The 20,565-nt window shown below is 49.2% G+C and overlaps 9 protein-coding genes across 9 annotated transcripts; 5 read left to right on the top strand and 4 right to left on the bottom strand.

The window, feature by feature from the left end:
- Window position 1: 1 nt before the first annotated feature.
- On the top strand, window positions 2–1,630 carry EDB82DRAFT_263079 (glycosyltransferase). The gene is made up of 3 exons (XM_025728388.2): window positions 2–221; window positions 278–522; window positions 576–1,630. The coding sequence occupies exons 1-3, from the start codon at window positions 71–73 to the stop codon at window positions 1,476–1,478; spliced, it is 1,299 nt and encodes a 432-aa protein (XP_025582760.1). The 5' UTR covers window positions 2–70; the 3' UTR covers window positions 1,479–1,630.
- EDB82DRAFT_262960 (uncharacterized protein) lies at window positions 1,489–2,243 on the bottom strand. Its single transcript, XM_025728387.2, has 2 exons — window positions 1,656–2,243; window positions 1,489–1,599 (listed from the first exon to the last, which is right to left on the bottom strand). The coding sequence occupies exons 1-2, from the start codon at window positions 1,964–1,966 to the stop codon at window positions 1,500–1,502; spliced, it is 411 nt and encodes a 136-aa protein (XP_025582759.1). The 5' UTR covers window positions 1,967–2,243; the 3' UTR covers window positions 1,489–1,499.
- Window positions 2,244–2,874: 631 nt separating this feature from the next.
- EDB82DRAFT_547268 (major facilitator superfamily domain-containing protein) lies at window positions 2,875–4,402 on the top strand (the record flags this gene model as incomplete). Its single annotated transcript, XM_025728386.1, has 2 exons — window positions 2,875–3,260; window positions 3,310–4,402. 2 exons carry the CDS (start codon window positions 2,875–2,877, stop codon window positions 4,400–4,402), a joined length of 1,479 nt encoding a protein of 492 aa, XP_025582758.1.
- A 129-nt stretch (window positions 4,403–4,531) lies between these two features.
- On the bottom strand, window positions 4,532–5,939 carry EDB82DRAFT_263005 (HAD-like domain-containing protein). The gene is made up of 3 exons (XM_025728385.2): window positions 5,053–5,939; window positions 4,863–5,005; window positions 4,532–4,795 (listed from the first exon to the last, which is right to left on the bottom strand). Exons 1-3 carry the CDS (start codon window positions 5,526–5,528, stop codon window positions 4,662–4,664), a joined length of 753 nt encoding a protein of 250 aa, XP_025582757.1. The 5' UTR covers window positions 5,529–5,939; the 3' UTR covers window positions 4,532–4,661.
- Window positions 5,940–6,209: 270 nt separating this feature from the next.
- EDB82DRAFT_263088 (Mdm33 family-domain-containing protein) lies at window positions 6,210–7,981 on the top strand. Its single transcript, XM_025728384.2, has one exon. The coding sequence runs from the start codon at window positions 6,352–6,354 to the stop codon at window positions 7,888–7,890; it is 1,539 nt and encodes a 512-aa protein (XP_025582756.1). The 5' UTR covers window positions 6,210–6,351; the 3' UTR covers window positions 7,891–7,981.
- A 1,883-nt stretch (window positions 7,982–9,864) lies between these two features.
- On the top strand, window positions 9,865–13,574 carry EDB82DRAFT_262870 (uncharacterized protein). The gene is made up of 4 exons (XM_065607337.1): window positions 9,865–10,438; window positions 10,504–10,770; window positions 10,820–11,803; window positions 11,854–13,574. The coding sequence occupies exons 1-4, from the start codon at window positions 10,000–10,002 to the stop codon at window positions 13,179–13,181; spliced, it is 3,018 nt and encodes a 1,005-aa protein (XP_065464148.1). The 5' UTR covers window positions 9,865–9,999; the 3' UTR covers window positions 13,182–13,574.
- Window positions 13,575–14,241: 667 nt separating this feature from the next.
- Window positions 14,242–16,119, bottom strand: EDB82DRAFT_508611 (acyl-CoA dehydrogenase/oxidase). The gene is made up of 3 exons (XM_025728382.2): window positions 15,655–16,119; window positions 14,417–15,598; window positions 14,242–14,360 (listed from the first exon to the last, which is right to left on the bottom strand). Exons 1-3 carry the CDS (start codon window positions 15,765–15,767, stop codon window positions 14,315–14,317), a joined length of 1,341 nt encoding a protein of 446 aa, XP_025582754.1. The 5' UTR covers window positions 15,768–16,119; the 3' UTR covers window positions 14,242–14,314.
- A 217-nt stretch (window positions 16,120–16,336) lies between these two features.
- On the top strand, window positions 16,337–17,266 carry EDB82DRAFT_508609 (mitochondrial 37S ribosomal protein uS12m). Its single transcript, XM_025728381.2, has 2 exons — window positions 16,337–16,968; window positions 17,043–17,266. Exons 1-2 carry the CDS (start codon window positions 16,495–16,497, stop codon window positions 17,115–17,117), a joined length of 549 nt encoding a protein of 182 aa, XP_025582753.1. The 5' UTR covers window positions 16,337–16,494; the 3' UTR covers window positions 17,118–17,266.
- Window positions 17,267–19,494, bottom strand: EDB82DRAFT_508605 (nucleotide-diphospho-sugar transferase). Its single transcript, XM_025728380.2, has 4 exons — window positions 19,019–19,494; window positions 17,937–18,947; window positions 17,599–17,887; window positions 17,267–17,548 (listed from the first exon to the last, which is right to left on the bottom strand). The coding sequence occupies exons 1-4, from the start codon at window positions 19,067–19,069 to the stop codon at window positions 17,484–17,486; spliced, it is 1,416 nt and encodes a 471-aa protein (XP_025582752.1). The 5' UTR covers window positions 19,070–19,494; the 3' UTR covers window positions 17,267–17,483.
- Between the last annotated feature and the right edge of the window lie 1,071 nt (window positions 19,495–20,565).

Here is a 20,565-nt window from a genome sequence, read left to right as displayed (position 1 = left end):
CCTGGCCCAAAACTCATGAAGCTTCCCTTTTCCCACTTTCACAGGCCAGCGGCTATCTCAAATCGACAAGATGGCTGACCCTGCGCCTGGCGCTCTCACGCGAGGCACTCGATTCGTCAGTAACGTTCTGGCCGGCCAACATGCGCTCTCAAAATGCATTCCCGTCGCGCTCTGGCTCGCCGACGCGGTGGGCACTGGTCTGATCATTTGGAAAGTCCCATGTACGATGCGCCCGACTCTCTCAGAACCCAGAACAAAGCTAATTTTGTATGCGCAGATACCGAGATCGACTGGGTGGCATATATGCAACAGGTTTCACAATTCGTCTCTGGCGAACGGGACTATACCAAGATCGAGGGTGGCACGGGTCCCCTCGTGTATCCAGCTGCTCATGTCTACACCTTTACAGGACTCTACCACATCACGGACCAAGGCGAGAACATTTTCCTAGCGCAACAAATCTTTGGTGTTCTGTATATGGCGACACTAGCAGTGGTCATGCTCTGCTATTGGAAAGCCAAGGTAGGTCATGGTAGCAGGCCGCTTTTACGACATGACTTGCTGATATTGCTCAGGTACCCCCCTATATGTTCGTCTTTCTGATCGCCTCGAAACGTCTGCACAGCCTTTTCGTACTGCGATGCTTCAACGATTGTTTCGCCGTCTTCTTCCTATGGCTCAGCATCCTTTTCTTCCAGCGTCGAAATTGGACCTTTGGAAGTCTGGCATATACCTGGGGTCTCGGAATCAAGATGTCGCTACTGCTGGTCCTTCCTGCTATCGGCGTTATTCTCTTGCTAGGAAGAGGTTTCTGGCCCGGTCTACGTCTCGCATGGCTCATGGCACAGGTTCAGTTCGCGATTGGAATCCCGTTCATCATGAAGAATTCTCGTGGTTATGCGGCTCGAGCTTTTGAGCTGTCGCGTGAGTTCAAGTTCGAATGGACGGTCAACTGGCGCATGTTAGGTGAGGAGGTCTTCCTCAGCAAATCTTTTGCTATATTCCTTCTTGTCTGTCACGTTATAGCACTTCTGGTTTTTATTTCCCAGAGGTGGCTCCAACCAACTGGACGACCTCTTTCTGCCATGATCCCTTCCTTCTTGCGACTCCAGTCTCCGTTCAATCTGCAGGAGCAGCTTCGAATCTCCCACTACGTCACCCCCGAGTATGTCATGACAACGATGCTCTCTGCCAACGTTATTGGTCTCCTGTTTGCGAGGTCGCTCCATTACCAATTCTATGCATATCTCGCGTGGGCGTCACCCTACCTCCTCTGGCGAGCCACAGAAGATCCCTTCATTGTGTTGCTTATATGGGCAGCGCAGGAGTGGGCCTGGAACATCTTCCCAAGCACCGATCTCAGCTCCCGCGTGACTGTGGGTGCGATGCTTGCGACGGTTGTGTTGGTGTATCGCGGAACAGCCAGACTTGCGGTTCCTCCTTCTCAGGCTAGGAAAATCGAGGCCAAGAACAAATAGATCTGGATCTAAATTGTGACCTCACTCATCTTCGGAGTCACTTGGGGGCATTTTGCCGACGTTGGATTCTTCTTCAGAGTCGCTAAAGTCATATGTGCTCTTCTTGACAAATTCTTTGGGCCTGTAATAGATCCGATTAGCCTAGTTCATTCCATGCAGCATAAAGCCTAGACTTACCAATAGGACTGTTTACGCCAAGCCTTCTCGTCTCGAACAACATTCACAATCTCTCCATCTGCTCGGGTGTCTTCTTTACTATCTTGATATATCTCGGCCAGAACGAAGCCGCCGCGCTTGATCCAGATGGTGTTTCGAAATCGCTGTGCCAATTCCAACATCAGAGTTTTGGTGTTTGGGAGCTCGCAGGTGTACAAGTTGTTTCCCTCGGGCTTGACAACACGAACAAGGGACTGGTTGGATTCGAGAGTGTCAGGCGGTGTCAGGGCAGCCTCAGCGGCCGCAAGTACGTTTCTCTTAGGGCGTCCCATTGTGAAGTTTGTTATTGACGACTTTCGCAAAGTGTTGGACTATTTTTCTCCTGATATAATAAAAATGTGGAGGGGTTGCTTTGGAGGGGCAGATACTGGGTACAGCGATACGTGAACCTTGGTAGACTTAAGCTACAAATATCGGTATATCCAATATGACTTATGAACTACACCGGACTTACTGCATTGGGACTCTCCGGCTAGGTACAATTACTGCTCTCATGATACCATGTCAACATAAATTTTTCTTATTCTCTTATGCTGTGTCATGAATGGACGTGGGTCTTTTCAGGCACTAAGACTTCCGGAGTAAGGTGGAATTGTAACCTTGACTTCAATGCTGGGTTGGTAACCCAAAGCAGCAAGACTATCAACTTATCATCATCATGAGAGGACAGCAGGAAGAAGGTGACCATTTTGTCAGCAAAGCCTCATGAATCAATATCCAATCGGGTCTTGTAGGAGCCCACCTTGATGTTGCTGTACTGTGAGTCTGTCGCTAACTGCATCTTGGCCAGGGTTGGATATCGTGGGTAAATTATTCGGTAGCTCATGCTATTGGTCTACCGTTTCTCTTTCGCCTCGTTTACCGTCTAAGTGGGCTCGGCTTGACTGCCATTCTTTGGATGGTGCTTCTCTCAGTACAATATGTTGTACATATGTTACCTGATAGAGGCATTCCACCACTGTAGGAATGTTTCGGATGCAAAGATGGGTGATCAAGTGATCCAAGCATTGATTCATATTACAAATTCTACGAAGATTCGGTCAAGGACTATTTCTCTACGCCGGTGTGTATATCAAGGGATAGCAGCCATGTCTGGATCAGATTATACTCTCCTATCATCTTGTATGTCACCGACACATACTGACTATCAATTCATACCATTGAGAGATACTCATCCATCATGGAACCTTCAATGCTCTCAGGCCTCGTTGCAGTTGAACCAGCCCTTGCCAAATCCCAAGATGAAGACTTTTATCGACCCTTGACAGCACCCACAAAAACAGTCCCAAGAACACAAGTCGGTACCTCCCATAGAGAATCATTCGAGCTTCACAACATTCCAATCCGAGATGATCGCACAAGACATGCATTTTCTACCAACGCCAGCAACGACCTGGAAATGAGTCGACCCAACACTCCAGACTCCAATACCGAAATTGTCGAAGTTCTACCTACTTTTTGGAATCCATTCATGAACCGCTTCAGAGCCCTTTTTGGCTGCCTTGCACAACTGGGTAATGCACTTAGTGATGGCGCTGCTGGCGCATTGATTCCATATATGGAAAAGTATGTTGACTGAATCCGACGTTCAACAGCGATGGCTAACTAGTTCAAGATATTATGGTATTGGATATGGCACGGTATCCCTGATCTTCGTAGGACAAGCCATTGGTTTTATCGCCGCAGCCGTATTTCTAGACGTCCTGCGAGCCAAACTTGGTCGAGCCAAGCTCCTCGGGCTGGGTCAAGCCTTAGTCACTTTGGCATATGTACCTATTATCTGCGGAGCACCTTTTGCAGTCGTCGTCGTCTCCTTTTTCTTCATTGGCTTCAGTATTTCCATCAACGTCGCCATCGGAAACCTCTTCTTTGGTGGACTCCGAAACGGAACGTTCATGCTTGGTATCCTCCATGGTACTTATGGGATAGGAGGTACGATTGGACCCCTCATCGCAACTGCACTTGTCACAGCTGCAAATGCAGTATGGAACCGATACTACATCATAACATGTGCCCTTGGTGCCGTGACTTTTGTCCTGGGCACTTGGGCGTTCTGGACATACGAAAAGGAGATGAGCCCTACGGCGCGCCAGAGAGAGTCATCCCAGGCGGGAGAGTCGCTGATGAACAGCATGTTTCTTGCTATGAAGATGCGTATCGTATTTCTGGGCTCGCTCTTCATCTTTGCTTACCAAGGAGCTGAAGTTTCTATCTCTGGCTGGGTCATCTCTTTCCTTATTGAAGACCGTGATGGAGACCCTTCTTCGGTCGGTTATGTGACAGCAGGCTTCTGGGCAGGTATAACAATTGGTCGGTTTCTCCTGTCTGCCCCTGCTCAACGCATAGGTGAGAAGAAACTCGTTTACTTTCTCACCGTAGGTGCGCTGGCGTTTGAACTTCTTGTTTGGTTTGTGCCCAACATTGTGGGCAACGCCATCGCTGTTTCTATCGTCGGTCTCTTTCTTGGACCTATCTACCCATGCGCCGCAGCAGTCTTCCTTCGTGGTATGAGCCGACGTGAGTCTCTAAGTGGGATTGGGACAATCAGTGCTTGTGGTAGTGCGGGAGGAGCTGTTGCACCTTTCATTACTGGCCTCCTTGCTCAGGCTGTTGGTACATTTGTACTCCACCCTATTGCGATTTTCCTTTTCGTTGTCATGCTGGTGTGCTGGTACTTTCTACCCACAGAGGATAAGAGGACTGAGTAACAAATGGGCTTTCGGGAACCCTGGAGATCCTTAAGGAATCTGCAACAAGATGATGATTAGGAGTATTACAAAAGAATGAGACGGGTCCAGGAAACACTGTGAATTGGCTCAGATTGACCAGTTCTATCCAAAATCTATAAAAGATCTATCATATAATCCGTGTAGATGGTTTGCATCTAATTCTTTATCCTCTATGCCTCTATGTAACCATAGACACCAAAACATTTCTCTTCCTTCTATATCATGAAAAAAATCCTACTTAAATGCGACCGCGGGCAGCATCCTTGACAGAAACGGTACCAGCCGCAATGTCTTTGACGGTTTGAGTGATGCTGGACCAATCACGGAATGTGACAAAGGGAACGTTCTCGTTCTCACACCAGGTGACGAGATCTGTAGGAGATCAATCAGCATGTACTTGCGCATTCAAACAATTATCCAAAGTCATGATTGTACGCACCCTTATCAGCCTTGGCAAACAACAAATCAGTTTCCTTGGCGGCAGAAAGATCGGAAACACCATCGCCAGCGTAGAACATGGTAGGTCGGTCAGGTAGCGAAGAGTACTTGCGGATCTCGATGGACTTGTCATGACCATGGATACTATTATAATCAGTAAGGGATAGAATACCAGGTTCAGGCAGGCATACCTGTCGTCATGAAACTCAATTCTCCAACCACCCTCGTCCTTCAGAGTCTTGCCCTCGCGTGCTGTGACATAGTTGCTCACGATCTGAATGTCCCAGCCAGGGCCGAGAAGGGTATCCAGGAGAGCTCGAATGACAGGCTCCATACCACCACTGAGAATGACAATAGGAACGTTGTTCTGTTGCGCCCAATCGTAGAACTCCTTGAAGCCGGGGTCGAGCTTAATGTTCTTGAGGAGGATGTCGACACACTCGTCGAAGGGAGTCTTGATGCTGTCAAGCATCTCAACAAAGCTATCGCGGAAGTGCATCTTTCCAAAGAGAACATCCTTGTTAAGCTGACGACGGCGCTCAACACCGAAGCCAAGGTTGTCGGTCATGTAGTCATTAGAATCGGCGGTGGTGACGGTGCCGTCAAAGTCGGTAAAGAAGATGAACTTGGGGTTGTTCTTGAGAGCTGGAGTGTCGGAAGAAGCCATGATGAAGGTCTGGGGGTACTATTTGTGCAGTTTCTTGATCCGAATAGATTGTGAGTTCAGCCCGTACTTGAATATTCTGGACAGGAGTCAAAAGAATGAGTCAATGGCCTGTTGTTGGATCGTGCTTTAACAAAGACCGAATGTTCTTGCTGGAGGAAGATATGACAGAGCGCAATAAAATGGTGGGGGAGGGGCATAAGTTTTCATGAGAGACAAAAGCAACAAAAGAGATCAGCAATAACAAGAACACCTGCTATTATCTGGTCAAGCTGATTGGATATTAACATTGAGAGATTCTAACTAGTTCAATGAGTAGTAATATCAATCGCGTACTGTATATAACAGAAAACACCGCATACTCTGTCGTTAGGTACCTACCAAGGAGGTACAGCGACTTGTTATCAGTATCAGTGTTCCATGTATCCTTTAACCGTCTTGGCCTTTTGGTTGGAGCGACTCCAGTGTCGTCATCTCATGACTCTGACCAACTGCAGCATGAAATTAGTGCCCCTCCACACTTGTTCTCCCAATTGCTCTGAAGCATAGACTAACTAGCTCCCAGTGTTGGGACAGAACCCTGGTAATCCTGAGTCAAGCGTGATGACACACCCCGCTGCGTTGTACTTCGACAACAAAGGCGGTGACTATATCTGGCAGTGCCCCGATGGCAGAAAAAGCCCGGACACGGAGCCGGTTGTAGCTCCAACGGCTCGGCCCATGCGTTTGTCCCATCACCTCAACATTTATTTTCAAAGGCTTGAGGGAACACGCTCGCCCACGACGACGTCGTTGCTGTATCGTACCAAAGATTTCTCTGGTCGCCATGCAGCCGTTCGCCCGTCCAGCGGCAAGGCTTGTCTGGAGCCATGCGCGAATAGGACTCGACCGGACCACGAGGCCGAGCAAGTCATGCTGGGAACCCTCAATATTCCAGAATTCAACAATACGAATGCGATACAACCCCAGAGCCATTGGCCTTCAATCACGACTCTATTCATCAGAGAGACCCCCGAAAGATTCAGAGACCAACTCTAGGACAAATAAAGACGTCGAGGCTGAGCTTGAATCTATCCTTAAACCTCGGCCAAATATTCTAAAGGAGCTTCAGCCGCCTGTCGAAAGACCGAAACTGGAAGATGTCAAGTCAACTTCCGCAGATGCTATCCCCCAAGACTCAAAACTCGAGACGCCCAAAACTGAAGAGGCCAAGCCCGAACCCACAAAACTCGACGATGCTGCTCAATCACACGAACCCCCCTCGACTACTGATAGCCTCCAAATTCTCCGTGACCGCGCGCAACATCGTGTCAGCGAATTAAAGGAGAAATTTAGCCATGCTATGGATACTCTTCAATACCGAGCGATGAACGCCTCCCAGACACTGAATGATATCACTGGATATACCAGCATTGAGATCATCAAGGGCCAAAACGCCAAGCTTGAGACAGCACTTGCAGATGCTCACGAGCGGGTCCGAAATGCTCGTCAGGAATACAAGACATCGAATGCCAGCCGAGCTACGACGCAACGTGAGGTCACAACACTGTTGGCAAGAAAGGATAGTTGGTCGCCGATCGATCTCGAGCGGTTTACCGAGTTGTACCGAGCAGACCACACCCTTGAGGGAAAGGTGGCATCGTCCCAAGAAGCTTTGACAGAAGCCGAGATAGAAGAACAACGCTTGAGCCAGCAACTCAACGCAGGTATCCTAAAGCGTTACCACGAGGAACAAATCTGGAGCGACCGTATCCGAAGGGCAAGTACCTGGGGTACATGGGGTCTAATGGGCATGAACTTCTTGCTATTCGTTATCCTGCAGTTCGTGGCAGAGCCCTGGAAGAGAAGGAGATTAGTTAGAGGCGTTGTAGCCGAGGAGAAGGCCGTGCTCGAAGAGGTTCGTGGTGAGCTTGAGCAAGTCAAGCTTGCCATTGAGGCCCAAAACCAACCTGCTGCCGTTGCCGCTTTGGCTTCAGCTGTTGAAGCGACTCAGGAAGCAGACTTCGAGCCCATTGCTGAGATTGTGGAATCGGAAGAGGTGCCAACCGGGAGTCTTTTCACAACTGAGGAGGCACATACCAGTGAGGTACCTGTTTCAACGCCCGTTGAGCCAGCAACCGAGATGCCTCTTCCGGAAATCCTGCCAATGAGGACTTGGCCGGAAGTCCTCAATGATCCCGCGTGGTGGAAAGCCTGGAAGGAAATCCTGCTTGATCCCATGTGGTGGAGGACTAAGACAGAAGACCTCTACAGCGAGCGACGGATAGATATGCGCATGAGGGATGCTTCATTGTTGGCGCTGGAGGGAGCGTTGGCTGGAGCTGTTTTTACCGCAAGCATCGCACTACTATTGGTTCGAAGATGATGATAAGATGTAAGATAGACATAAAGATAAAGGCACTGTACATTATAATATAACTATACCTATGGTTACAAAACGATAGGTACCAGGCACGAACTGCAGGGCTTGTTTATTGATGTGCCTTGTTGATGAATGACGATACTTCAAGCAGTTAATCTCTGGCCAATCGGATACAGGTCTATTGCATGACCTATAGGGCTGGTAGTAGAATAATCCTGAATGATGGCACTAAACCGCTCGAGCCATGGAAGCCAATAGTTTTATGCATGTTTTACCATGCATATTATTTCAAAGTGATTCCTTTGAATGCCGACGCATCATCACTACACCTAGGGCATTCTTCTCTTGAACGAGCACAGGCTCTGGTTCATCCTGACATCGAACCGCGCTTTCAGCAATCCCCTTGTCGTTCCACCTTCCAGGGTAGCCCTGACGATTAATTTGAACGCGGATGAGGTTTGCAGATCTGATTTGCTAGAGACTGAGATTAACGGCAACTGACATCGAATGGTTGATGTTTGAGGATATTGACCGCTCCCTAGTTTGCGGTTTTAATCGGAGCTGTAGTTAGTTCTTTCATGGCGGGGCTGCTGGAGCTGATCCGATTCTAGGACTTTTGACGATGGGTTTTAGGACTCAGTAGCATCCGGTGTAACCTACCTCAATGCCTAGGCCCAAAGGTGCACCGTGGGAATAAACAAGTGCACACAGGCAAGTACATACCTATTTCCACTTGTTATTTTTTATATTTGCTACAAGTTTTGAAACTTTGGTGTATTATCTACTTGAGCATAATGCAAAGCTCAACAGTTTGCCGTTTCAAAAGGTTGTTTCACAGGCGTTAAAAGGTTTATATATTTCATGCATAATTCATTGCTGTATCTCATGATGTAAGGTACAAATCTGAAACTCAATTCATGTCGGACATGGGCTTTGATATCCCATGCAAAAGTGCCCTACTCAAACAGACAACCCAATCCAACCATGCAAGTTCTTGGTGTGATAGAAGGTTGCCTGAGTTATTTGATTTTGTCTCATTGCAACTCAGCCTCTTTGTACGCGTTAACATTCATCACGTCAAGTCCTACATAGACCAGTCATTCGTACATTATCCATTCCATGACGCGAACTAACTCCAAGTCATGTTCAATCCTTTCGCGCACAGCAACTTCATTTCAAGAATTGCCCGTTGGGTTCCATTAACAGACAGACCCTTGTATCTGGCCCATGCTACAGTGCATATAGTGGCCAACGCCATTCACTGAAGTGCTAAGAGCTACGCCGTCCGAGCTGCAAAGAACCTGGTCTAAGCTCTTCTATTCTCTTGTCCGGTACCTCTAGGCTTGGGCATAGCTTGGGACCTGACCTGATCTGCCTGAGGGTTGGGCTACCAATGTCTCTTTGACCCTCTCTTTTACCTATGAAATTCTTTTCAGCTAACCCCTTTTTGTTCTCCCTGATAGATCAAAAAAGCCATATAGTGAATCCGGAACAGAAGGTGTAAATACTTGTTTGCTCAAATTCCATTGTATGGAACTTTTCGACTTGCCTGGCTTAAGTGCCCGCTTAGCTTACCGCTAATCTACTCTAGGGATTTTGAAAAACCCCGCCAAGTTTTAAACCCCCCTCCTTCCAGTTCCTCCCCTCCCCAACCACGACTGCCCATATTGCAGGTACTGTACAGGCAGTTTCCGTCACTATTTGCTGATGACATCTCCCACCTCCAGGCCACCTTCCACCTCCATCCCACTGTAGGTATTTGGCAACGGCTGGGCTTAACAACCTAAACCCTCTTCCTCTCAACCTCCCCTCTACATCTCCACTCGCCAGCTTCGGCTTCATCCACCTGAAGCTCGCAGGCGAACAATCACCACTATCACGCACCCGCACAAGAACACGCAGCCAGGATCTGTTGTGCTTTGTGATCGGTACCCAACTTAACGACACAAGACGTCGACTGTCTTGTCGTCTATTTTACGACTACACTCGCCCGCTTTCCGCTATCGAGGCGTCTTCGGGTACCTTCACCACCTGACATCGGTTGTCTTCTAAGACTTTCCCCCCTCCAACCTCTTGTCGTCCTGCGCAACGCATCGCGCACCCGCCGCCAGAATGAACGACGATGACGCGATTCACAACATCCACAAGAAGATAGAGCGGGAAAAGGCCCTCATCAACGCTGCCAATTCTATGAGGGCCCAGACAAATAATGAAGCCGTTAGATCCCGTCTCGACTCCCAGATGCGCGATGGCCGCCGCAACCTCCAGTTCTTCGAGGAGAAGCTTCGTGATATTCAGATGCGCCGTGTGAACTCAGGTGTTGGAGACATGTCTCTCGGGGGATCTGCTGACGATGCCGGTGGTCCCCCTGCACCACCTCCTAAGGATTCCTCCAGCAATCCCGCGGGAGATAGAGGATCCTATGGCTCCGGTTCGGGGCAGTACAGCCAGGCCGGCGGTGGTTCCGACCTAATGCCTCCGCGTCATCCTTATGCACCGGGACCTGGTGGATCGGGTATTCCCAAGCCACGCCCCAACTTTACCAAGTTAGGTACGTTGTTGCTATGCCATTCCTATCCCTAACCCATCCTCTGCCTACATGCTAACAAATCTTAGACTTAATCAAATATGATACGCCGCACTTGGGCCCTCGCATCCAACTCATGTTGTCCCAAATCCAGTTCAAGCTCAATGTCGAGGAGCAGTACCTGAAGGGTATTGAGAAGATGGTTCAGCTTTATAGCATGGAAGGTGATCGGAAGAGCAAAGCCGACGCAGCCGCTAGGAAGGTTGAAAGCAAGCAGAAGATTCTACTGTTGAAGCAGGCACTCAAGAGATATGAAGAACTGCATATCGATGCGGACGTTGCGGATGCACAAGATGGTAAGTTAGCGTTAAAATCACGTTGAATGCGAGGCTGACAAAGAGCTAGATGATTCAATCAACGCCCCCAACCTCAGGAAGCCCCTTAGTGGACAACTATCGATTCGAATGATAGCTATCAAGGATGTTGACCATGCTGCGACTGGACGATTCACAAGAGGTCCAGAAACCTTTATTGCCGTGAAGGTTGAGGATACCGTCATGGCTCGTACGAAAGCGTCCAGGAACGATCGATGGGAGGCTGAGTTCCATACCATCGAAGTCGACAAGGCCAATGAAATTGAGTTGACCGTTTACGATAAGCCCGGAGAACACCCCATGCCCATAGGCATGCTCTGGGTTCGCATTTCCGACATTGTCGAGGAAATTCGTCGCAAGAGGATTGAGGCCGAAATGAACAGTTCCGGCTGGGTTTCTGCCGACAGAATGGGCAACACTAGTGCTGCCCCTACACAGTTCCCGATGAGTCCTTCTCAAGGCTCTTTTGGACCAGGTTCTCAATCAGCTGGTGGTGAACAAGGGGATGATACTGGCCCATTTGGAGCTGCTGGTCCACAGCCCCAGGTCCAAACTGGACCTATTGAGGAATGGTTCAACCTCGAGCCAACTGGACAGATTCAACTTCAGTTGACGTTTAACAAGTCCAACAATAATAGCCGCCCTATCGATCTTGGTCTTGGTCGAAAGGGTGCCGTTCGTCAACGAAAGGAGGAGGTCCACGAAATGTACGGCCACAAGTTCGTGCAGCATCAGTTTTACAACATTATGCGCTGTGCGCTTTGCGGAGATTTCCTCAAGTACTCAGCAGGCATGCAGTGTGAGGATTGCAAGTATACCTGTCATACGAAGTGTTATTCTAGCGTCGTCACAAAGTGCATCAGCAAGAGCAACGCTGAGACCGACCCCGACGAGGAAAAGATCAACCACCGCATTCCGCACAGATTCAACCCTTATTCCAACATGACAGCAAACTGGTGCTGCCACTGCGGCTACATCCTGCCTTTTGGAAAGAAAAACTGCAGAAAGTGCTCAGGTATGTATCTTCTGTTTCCTCCATTATACCACGACGCTAACATGTCTCAGAATGTGGTCTTACTGCACACGCTCAGTGTGTCCATCTTGTCCCCGATTTCTGCGGCATGTCAATGGCTGTCGCCAACCAGATTCTGGACGGCATAAGGACTCAGAAACAAAGACAGGCCAAGGTTTCTTCACTTTCAGAAAAGACGCTTCGACAAGGCAAGACTAGCCCAACAAGCACCAGCTCACCGGCCCCTTCATACTCCAGTTCGGCTGCTCCTTCTTACCAGTCGGGACCAGTCTCCCCGGAGGCCACAGAGGCCGCCAAGATGATGTACTCGAATCCGTCCACGCCAAGACCTAGCGGCCCCGATCGAACTTCATCCAGCTCTCAAGCTGCGGCTGCAGCATCTGCGGCTATGTCTGGAGGACCTGGTGCCGCCCAACGGCAGCACTCTGACTATGGGCGCTATAGCGGCGGTTACGATCAACCACAAGAAGACCCCTATGCTCAGGGAGGTCAATACGGTGCGGGTCAACAGCGTAAGTACAACCCGGCCGATTATGCGAACGTGAACCCTGGCTACGGAGGACAACAACCTGCTGCTCAGGCTCAGCGACCTGTACAGCAGCCGCCAGCCCAGCAACCCCCTCCTCAGTCGCCGCTACCTCCAGTGCCGCAACATCAACAGCAGCAGCAACAAGCTGCCCACCAGCAGCCCCCAGTGCCAGCGCATACGCCTCAACAACCAGAACCTATGTCCCCTAAGCAGCAGTCAGCAGCTGGTGGTAAGTCTGCTCCCCTGGCTACTGATCCTGGAACTGGCCAGCGCATCGGACTTGATCATTTCAACTTCCTGGCTGTGTTGGGTAAGGGCAACTTTGGTAAAGTTATGTTGGCCGAGACCAAGCGCTCTCGAAAGCTATACGCTATCAAGGTCCTCAAGAAGGAATTCATCATAGAGAACGATGAAGTTGAGAGTATCCGCTCTGAGAAGCGTGTATTCCTGGTTGCCAACCGAGGCAGACACCCATTCTTGACCAACTTGCATGCATGCTTCCAAACAGAGACCCGTGTATACTTCGTCATGGAGTACGTTAGTGGTGGTGATCTGATGTTGCACATTCAGCGAGGTCAGTTCGGTACTAAGCGTGCGCAATTCTACGCCGCCGAGGTCTGCCTGGCGCTGAAGTATTTCCACGAGAACGGTGTCATTTACCGTGATTTGAAGCTTGACAACATTCTTCTTTCACTCGATGGCCACGTCAAGATTGGTGATTACGGTTTGTGCAAGGAGGATATGTGGTATGGCTCGACAACAAGCACCTTTTGTGGTACACCCGAATTCATGGCCCCAGAGGTACGTCTTTGGCATATAACTTACACATAGCCCTTTCCACTAACACTTGGCAGATTCTCCTGGATAAGAAGTACGGTCGTGCTGTCGATTGGTGGGCATTTGGCGTGTTGATTTACCAAATGCTTCTCCAGCAGTCTCCCTTTCGTGGAGAGGACGAGGACGAGATTTATGATGCCATTCTCGCTGACGAGCCCTTATACCCCATTCACATGCCCCGAGACTCGGTCTCAATTCTCCAGAAACTGCTCACTCGTGAGCCTGACCAGCGACTTGGAAGTGGCCCGACTGATGCCCAGGAAGTGATGAGCCAGCCATTCTTCCGAAACATCAACTGGGATGATATGTACCACAAGAGAGTGCCACCTCCTTTTATGCCGCAGATCAAGAGTGCAACAGATACCAGCAACTTCGACTCTGAGTTTACAAGTGTTACTCCCGTTTTGACTCCAGTTCAGTCCGGTATGTTTTGCAGCCTTTTATTTCTCCCAACACACTGCTAATATAGTTTCTAGTTTTATCACAAGCCATGCAAGAGGAGTTCCGAGGCTTCTCATACACCGCTGATTTTGATTAAACGACTGCACACGAAGATTGACGATTTTGCAATGTTTTATTGAGACGATGGAGCCGCGGTGAGATTCGTGTCTTGTCTATCGGATACCCAGCAGCGATAGTTAAATAGATTACCGGGCACCGCGGATAAGTGATATCGGTGCGCGAACCCAGCGTGGGCGTCTGGACAAGACGGCCCTTTTCATGTTCGCTCGTTTATAGTGGTCGGTATTCAGGATATAGGTAGTGGACGAGCAAAACGTATGATGGTATGGTCAGAGCCATATCGATAGTCAAGCAAGCGTGTTCAGTGGTAGATGAGTATCTTAGACAAGCAGCATATGAATAGTTGTCTTGTTAATAGAAGTAAGAGAGAGACAAAATGGTGGACGCCAATGAGTTTACGTATCCCACTATTGACTGGGATGCCGGTTATCTATTCGTATTACGTATTGTTTCTTAGCATTCATCAGGTTTTATTGAGTCTCATTGCTGCAACTGCGCACCCTTGCATTCAATGGGGAGATTGGAGTGTTTTAGTTATTTTTTTTTCACTATATTTTATATGTTCCATCTAAGTCCATCTCGTCTATGTAGGCTTTTAAATATTCTTACGAAGTGTATTCCTTCTGTAGGAGCTTGGCGATAGTGTTGAGCCTAAGGAGACACGTTAGTACAACCTTTCACATTTTTAAGACAATGATATAACTTACTGGATGTTGCTGGTACCCTCGTAGATGGCACCGATCTTGCTGTCACGGAAGTACTTCTCTGCAAGACCCTCACGGACAAAGCCCATACCACCCATCCACTCAATTGCAGAGCCACTGACACGTCCAGCAACCTGAGAAGCATAGAGCTTTGCCATAGCAGCGTCCTTTACAAAATCCTCACCAGCCTCCTTCTTGCGAGCAGCGGTGTAAACGAGAGCGCGAGCAGCAGTGATCTCGGTATATGCCTGGGCAAGCTGATGCTGCATGCCCTGGAACTCACCGACCAGAGAGCCGAACTGCTTACGGTCGTTCCATACGTAGCGGGCGGCATTGTCGAAAGCACCAAGGGCAAGACCAGTCATCTGAGCGGCGATACCAATTCGTCCCTCGTTGAGGATACTGATGGCGTACTTGTAACCCTGGCCACGCTCGCCGAGAAGGTTCTCCTTGGGGATCTCGACATCGTCAAAGTTGATAACGCATGTGCTCGAGGCACGGATACCCAGCTTCTTCTCCTTCTTGGCGATGGAGAAGCCCTTGGTGCCCTTCTCGACAAGGAAGGCAGAGATACCCTTGTAACCCTTGCTGGGGTCAAGGTTAGCAAAGACAATAAAGAGATCAGCCTCCTTGGAGTTTGTGATCCACATCTTGCTGCCAGAGATCTTGAAACCGTCGGCGGTCTCGGTGGCCCTTGTAGCCATGGCAAAGGCATCGGAACCAGAGACGGGCTCGGAGAGACAGAAAGAGGCGACAGTGTTTGTCGCCAGACGTGGAAGCCACTTCTTCTTGATAGCAGTGGAACCGTGCTTGATGATAGCTGTGTTACAGAGGGTATTGTGCACATCTACCAACACTGAGACGGAAGGGTCTGCGCGCGCAAGCTCCTCAATGCCAATAATGGCGGCAGTGAAGTTCATACCAGCGCCCCCATACTCTTCGGGGATCTCAATACCCATTAGACCCTGCTCGAACAGCTGCTCGACAACAGCTGGGTCCATTTCCTCTGCCTCGTCCATGTCACGCGCGCGAGGAAGAATCACATCTGTGGCAAATTTGGAGACGGTGTCAACCATGGCGGTCTCGAGCTCAGAGAGGTGGGTAATAGGTGTAGGAGGGATCTCGGAGATATCGACATGCTCGCTGCGGCGGGATGATGTTGTAGAGAGGGAACGAGCAGTGTTACTGAAATGAAGGATTAGCAAATGTTCTTGTGCTGGTAATTCAGATATTGCGCTTACAGGCTTGTTCTCGTCATGGAATGAGGAGCAGTGGCTAGCGGGGCGATGCGCTGTGTGAGAACTCGTCCACCTCTGAGCGCAGGACGCACGACCCGAGTAAACGACGACGACATCGTGAGGTTTGTGATGGTAGAATGGGAAGTTTGGAAGCAAACGGTTAGTGTTAAGGACGAATGTAGGAGGAGAAACAAAGGTGGCTAAGCTGAAGCGAGGTGTGAAGCGGGTATCTAAGAGACGATCACAAGCCAAACGATCATGGAACAACACAAGCTTGATGTGATACAAAGGATGGAGATAAGAAAGTAGAAGATGTCCAAGATCCAATATGTCAATTATAGCAACCTCGGTATATACAGATCAACCTTTCCTCCCCAGAAGCGTAGCCGTGCCTATCTTATACGGCTGAAGCGGTTGAAGAATCTCATTGTTCGGCCTCGACCAGCCGAGGATAACCACCGAGGTCGAGGATGTGTTCGGTATTACAACGGTAACCTGACTTGTCGGGTTTGGGGTTCAAACTGCGGGATGCGGGGAGTGATAGAGATGCGCCGGCGATTAACCGCTGACGTCGAAGACATGCGGGTCATTGAAGAAGAAAGCCGGGGTTTGGGTACGGGTCCTTCTAGATTGATGCCAGCATGTGATGGATCTGGAGCTAGAGATCCGGATAATCTTGGCTTCCGAGATGGAGTCTTGAGTCACGTGAGTACATCGAGGCTGAGATTTTGATATTGGCGTTAGTTGAGGTCGAGGTTCAGGATAGTGAGAGGCCGATTACGGGATTAAATCAATCGCTCCAGAACAAACCATCTCAATCGGGCCATACCAGTCTTGCCCAACATGGTCGGCTCTATCCTCCGTCAATTTTTCTCCCCGGCGACCCGTCGTCCCCTCGCTACGGCCATCTCAACACCAACCAGCCGTCTTCTACAACCGTCCCTTCGAACATTCACCACCACAGCACCCCGCGCTTTTGCTCCTACGACCGTTCGCCCCGCGACTCTGAACCAGGTTCTGCGTGGAATCCGAAAGGGAAAGCGCGCACGCCACGCCGTTTCTCCTGCTCTATCTAACACACACTGCCCAGCTCTCAAGGGTGTATGCCTCCGAGTCGGTGTTGTTCGACCCAAGAAGCCCAACTCTGGTGAACGAAAGACTGCTCGTGTGAAGCTCTCCACTGGAGCTGTCGTAACGGCGTATATCCCTGGTGAAGGACACAACATCCAGCAACATAGTGTTGTTCTTGTAAGAGGTGGCCGTGCGCAAGATTGTCCTGGTGTGAGATACCATCTTGTTCGAGGAGCTCTGGATTTGGTATGTTCTCCTTTTCCCACGTATTTTTGTGCCAGGCATGGACACTTTATATGACTATATACTAACATTTCCAGGGTGGTGTTGCGAGCCGAACGACGAGTCGTAGCAAGTATGGTACCAAGAAGCCCAAGAAGGCTACCGTTGGTTAAGCGAATCCTTAAAATAATGAACTAGATGCGCAAGTTGGGTTAAAAGATCGATGGTAAAGCAACGGGATTAGAACCGTGTCGATGACATAGACCAGGCTGAGACCATGTATTGATATTGTACACTATTTCAAGCATTTTTAAAAAAGACATGCAAACGATCCGAAACAATTCTTCATTCATACACACTTCTACGATCAAAGCTGTCCAACGTATTTCAAACCCAGACGCCTAATATTGGTTCATATGAACCTCTCCTGATGCACACCCATTGTTTGCAGCCTAGAAATAACGGGGACAATCTACCAAGCATAACAACCTGTATGATAACGTACAATCCTTTCCACTCACTCTTTAATGATATCTTGTCTACTGCTGCTTCTCAAAACCCTTGGGCTTCTCCATGCCGTTAAGCTCAAAGTATCGGGAAGTGCCTGGAAAAGTGTTAGTTTATCGCTTGTAGTACGACCCAGAGAACACTTACAAGAGTAACCCTTCCAATCAAAGTTGTTATCGGGGTTGCAGTGGCAACGAAGGTCCAATCGTCGCTGCTCGTCAGTAGGGCAGTGAGTAAAGGGAACGTGGTAATAGGCAATATCCTCGAAAAAGTGAACCTGCTCCTTCTTGAGGAGAAGACCAGCAGCGATAGAGTGGACGGGCGCATCACCCCATCGCTCGTAGAAGAAACCACCATCCTTATCAAGAGACTCAAAGAAATCGAGGTAAGGCTTGCTGCGAAGCCAGGACAAGCTACCAACTTCAAAGTTGGACCACTGGGAGGAGTTAGTATTGTATGGGTGAACTATCAAGGTTAAAACTTACGAAATGGCACTTGTTATAGTTCTCGCCGCCATCGTCACTGAGAAAGCGCATTGAGTTGCCCTCAGCGATGTGCTCGGGGTGGTTCTGGATGAACTTCTTGGTGCTGGCCCAGAGAGTGGGGATGGTGTCAATGTACTCGTAAAGGGAAAGAACGAAACTGTATTTCTTGTTGTTCTCATGCATGACGCGGAAGGGATCGTAGTGAATGTCGCAGAAGAGCTTGACGGAGGGCTCAACACGCCAGTAGTATTCATAGTTCATCATGAGCTCCTGTCGGAAGAAGAAACCAGACTCAAATCGGCACATGTGGCGGTAGCTGACAGAGTCACCGTAGATGATCTTACGTTCATGCATATCTTCGCGAACCTTGCGGGCCTTCTCCTGGTCAATCCACTCGGGGAAAGACCAGTGTTCCTCGGGGATCAATCCATAGTGAGTCTTGCCAGAGCAGAGAGAAGTGGTGACCTTCTTGAATTGCTCGTCGAAAGGCTTGTCGTTGAGGAAAACCCAATCGTAGTTGTATCGGCGGTTGAAACGATCCTCGACCTGACGAATGGACTCGGCAATTTCCCAAACATCTTGGTTACGAGCGAGAGTGACGAATGTAGCGTTCATACGGGGACCGGGAGCGGTGCCCTGGAGGTTGCTCCAGCCAGGGTCGTTGGGAGACATAGCCATAGGAGCCTCAGCGAGCTCGCTTGAGACGGGGGCCTCGGCGGGGACCTTGGGAGCTTCAGAAGCAGGGATATCATCGACAGACGCTCCCTCACCAGCAGGCTTCTGAGCGGGGGCCTTGTCCTTGGTGAGAGCAGTATCACCCTCTTCAGCAGCAGCAGGCGCCTCCTGGCCAGGGAAGTTGACATTGTTACCAGCATCGTTGGGCTTAGGAACGGTGCCAGGGGCTTGTTGGTTGCTGGAACTTCCAGGGCCGCCTGGGAAGCTGCCGACGTTACCAGGAACGGGGATGGTATCGATCTTGGAATTGGAGAAGAAGTAGAACATAGTAAGGGTCTTAAAGGAGTCGTGTTAGTTATCATGTGGCAACGTCAGCTGCCATCAGGCTTGCGAAAGAGTGAACATACGAAAAGCGCAAGCGCAATATAGCGCACGTAGCGCGTATGACCGGCTACCATGATGAAAAAAGAATTGGCGACACAAAATCGCCAGGTAAAAAGGGTTGAATGAAGTGAGAGGTTGAACAGAAGAAAAAGAAGATGGATGTTCCAAAGTTGATGTTCTGCTGCGCACGGGGAAAAAGTACACCTCCACTACAAGGGAGCCAGTTAAGGCAGATGGGCTGAACTAAAAAAGATCCCTTTATGTTGAACCACAGTAGTCTCCCCCAATGTGAGTTCTGCAAACTAATGAGGACACTATACTGAAAATTAAAAAGGAGAGTTGCAAAAGAACATGTAGATGCTCTTCATAAGAGATGCAGTCAATGTAATAACAAGAACAATCAATTGCATTCAGAGGCGCAAAACAGGTTGCTAGAGACCCGCACAGCTGCCCAGGCTACGTACGTACTGGAATGTGAGATGAACAGCGTGTTCTGGGGAACACCCTGCAACGGGATCGTCGCACCCGTCAATCAGGTACCGCTGAGAGCAGAAAGCGATAAGAATTTCACTGATGCAAGTGCCTTTTTACAGGGGCTAGACGAATAGTACCTGATTGACTATGCCATTTACGCCCAAGACCAATGTACCTACTGTCTGGAAACGACTTTCATCAGCTGAAAGACGTCTTGTAGAATTTTAGCCTTTGACGTTCAGGGAGTAAGTTTGCTAGTGCAGCTCAACAAGTAATGAATGGCTTCCATCTCAGAGCTATTGTCGAGTCCAGACGCTTTGGAGTGAGTCTAACGGATTCTATGGCAAGCTTTTGACGTGTTTTCACGTCAGCATTGGAAAAAAAGTGGATTGGTTGTGAGTATTACGACAACAAGACTGATCGTGGACAGGGCCAAGGGTCCCCCCATTTTGGAACATGTCTTCCTGTGCCGTTTCTTGGATTGTACAGTTGGATAGGCAGCATCTACTCCTTCAAGGTACGCCATGGGCCTCTTCAGATAGTTTGGAATGAAAGATCTGTCGAAACTTTAAGCCTCAAAGTCGAAATTGGTCTTGTAGAAAATCCGTGTCCGATATGGGTAAGTGCTGCAGGTTGAATGCATCACCAGTTGTTCTCGTATTTGTTGATGAGTTGGATGTGCCCCTTTTTATGTTTTCTGGGCTTGTTTTGGGTTGACAGGTTTTGAGAACCTTGTGTCAAGGAACGCTGCAACCAGCCTGTAACAACGATTGCAGCTTTCTCTCCACTTCAAAGTACAACCCCTTTGCAGTAGGTTAGTAGGTATTGTTTGCTACGTGCCCTTTCATTGTGATGAAAACACCCACGAAAAGGCCAAAATAGTTTCAACCATCTCTTACGCCCTAATTAATTATCTATGCCCCCGGCAAAAAGGTCGATTGCAAGTCTTGCAGGCCTGTTCTCGAATTGCCTATTCCATCTGTCCAAGTCTTTCTTATTAGTCAATTGAAACCTTGTCGAGAGTCTATGGCGAAAACTCGGAGCCGAATGTAGGTATGTTGCTGTATTAGTAAACTCCCCTGCTATGGGACCCTAG

Source organism: Fusarium venenatum (genome assembly GCF_020744135.1).
Source record: "Fusarium venenatum strain MPI-CAGE-CH-0201 chromosome Unknown EDB82scaffold_3, whole genome shotgun sequence".
Classification (NCBI taxonomy): Eukaryota; Fungi; Ascomycota; class Sordariomycetes; order Hypocreales; family Nectriaceae; genus Fusarium; species Fusarium venenatum.
The sequence above is the reverse complement of the archived record's forward strand: the minus strand, read 5'-3'. Positions and strand labels throughout refer to the sequence as shown.

What these genes read in the sequence shown, in the direction of transcription:
- EDB82DRAFT_263079 (XM_025728388.2), top strand. Translation starts at nt 71, where the DNA reads ATGGCTGACCCTGCGCCTGGCGCTCTCACGCGAGGCACTCGATTCGTC. An exon ending in GATCATTTGGAAAGTCCCAT is followed by an intron (nt 222 to 277) that starts GTACGATGCGCC and finishes TTGTATGCGCAG; the next exon opens with ATACCGAGATCGACTGGGTG. An exon ending in TCTGCTATTGGAAAGCCAAG is followed by an intron (nt 523 to 575) that starts GTAGGTCATGGT and finishes GATATTGCTCAG; the next exon opens with GTACCCCCCTATATGTTCGT.
- EDB82DRAFT_508609 (XM_025728381.2), top strand. Translation starts at nt 16,495, where the DNA reads ATGGTCGGCTCTATCCTCCGTCAATTTTTCTCCCCGGCGACCCGTCGT. An exon ending in TTCGAGGAGCTCTGGATTTG is followed by an intron (nt 16,969 to 17,042) that starts GTATGTTCTCCT and finishes TAACATTTCCAG; the next exon opens with GGTGGTGTTGCGAGCCGAAC.
- EDB82DRAFT_263088 (XM_025728384.2), top strand. Translation starts at nt 6,352, where the DNA reads ATGCAGCCGTTCGCCCGTCCAGCGGCAAGGCTTGTCTGGAGCCATGCG.
- EDB82DRAFT_262960 (XM_025728387.2), bottom strand. Translation starts at nt 1,966, where the DNA reads ATGGGACGCCCTAAGAGAAACGTACTTGCGGCCGCTGAGGCTGCCCTG. An exon ending in TGGCGTAAACAGTCCTATTG is followed by an intron (nt 1,600 to 1,655) that starts GTAAGTCTAGGC and finishes GATCTATTACAG; the next exon opens with GCCCAAAGAATTTGTCAAGA.
- EDB82DRAFT_508605 (XM_025728380.2), bottom strand. Translation starts at nt 19,069, where the DNA reads ATGGTAGCCGGTCATACGCGCTACGTGCGCTATATTGCGCTTGCGCTT. An exon ending in ACTATAACAAGTGCCATTTC is followed by an intron (nt 17,888 to 17,936) that starts GTAAGTTTTAAC and finishes AACTCCTCCCAG; the next exon opens with TGGTCCAACTTTGAAGTTGG. An exon ending in TGATTGGAAGGGTTACTCTT is followed by an intron (nt 17,549 to 17,598) that starts GTAAGTGTTCTC and finishes ACACTTTTCCAG; the next exon opens with GCACTTCCCGATACTTTGAG.
- EDB82DRAFT_263005 (XM_025728385.2), bottom strand. Translation starts at nt 5,528, where the DNA reads ATGGCTTCTTCCGACACTCCAGCTCTCAAGAACAACCCCAAGTTCATC. An exon ending in ATTGAGTTTCATGACGACAG is followed by an intron (nt 5,006 to 5,052) that starts GTATGCCTGCCT and finishes TGATTATAATAG; the next exon opens with TATCCATGGTCATGACAAGT. An exon ending in GTTTGCCAAGGCTGATAAGG is followed by an intron (nt 4,796 to 4,862) that starts GTGCGTACAATC and finishes GATCTCCTACAG; the next exon opens with ATCTCGTCACCTGGTGTGAG.
- EDB82DRAFT_508611 (XM_025728382.2), bottom strand. Translation starts at nt 15,767, where the DNA reads ATGTCGTCGTCGTTTACTCGGGTCGTGCGTCCTGCGCTCAGAGGTGGA. An exon ending in TCCATGACGAGAACAAGCCT is followed by an intron (nt 15,599 to 15,654) that starts GTAAGCGCAATA and finishes CCTTCATTTCAG; the next exon opens with TAACACTGCTCGTTCCCTCT. An exon ending in GAGGGTACCAGCAACATCCA is followed by an intron (nt 14,361 to 14,416) that starts GTAAGTTATATC and finishes GTGTCTCCTTAG; the next exon opens with GCTCAACACTATCGCCAAGC.
- EDB82DRAFT_262870 (XM_065607337.1), top strand. Translation starts at nt 10,000, where the DNA reads ATGAACGACGATGACGCGATTCACAACATCCACAAGAAGATAGAGCGG. An exon ending in CCCCAACTTTACCAAGTTAG is followed by an intron (nt 10,439 to 10,503) that starts GTACGTTGTTGC and finishes AACAAATCTTAG; the next exon opens with ACTTAATCAAATATGATACG. An exon ending in CGTTGCGGATGCACAAGATG is followed by an intron (nt 10,771 to 10,819) that starts GTAAGTTAGCGT and finishes ACAAAGAGCTAG; the next exon opens with ATGATTCAATCAACGCCCCC.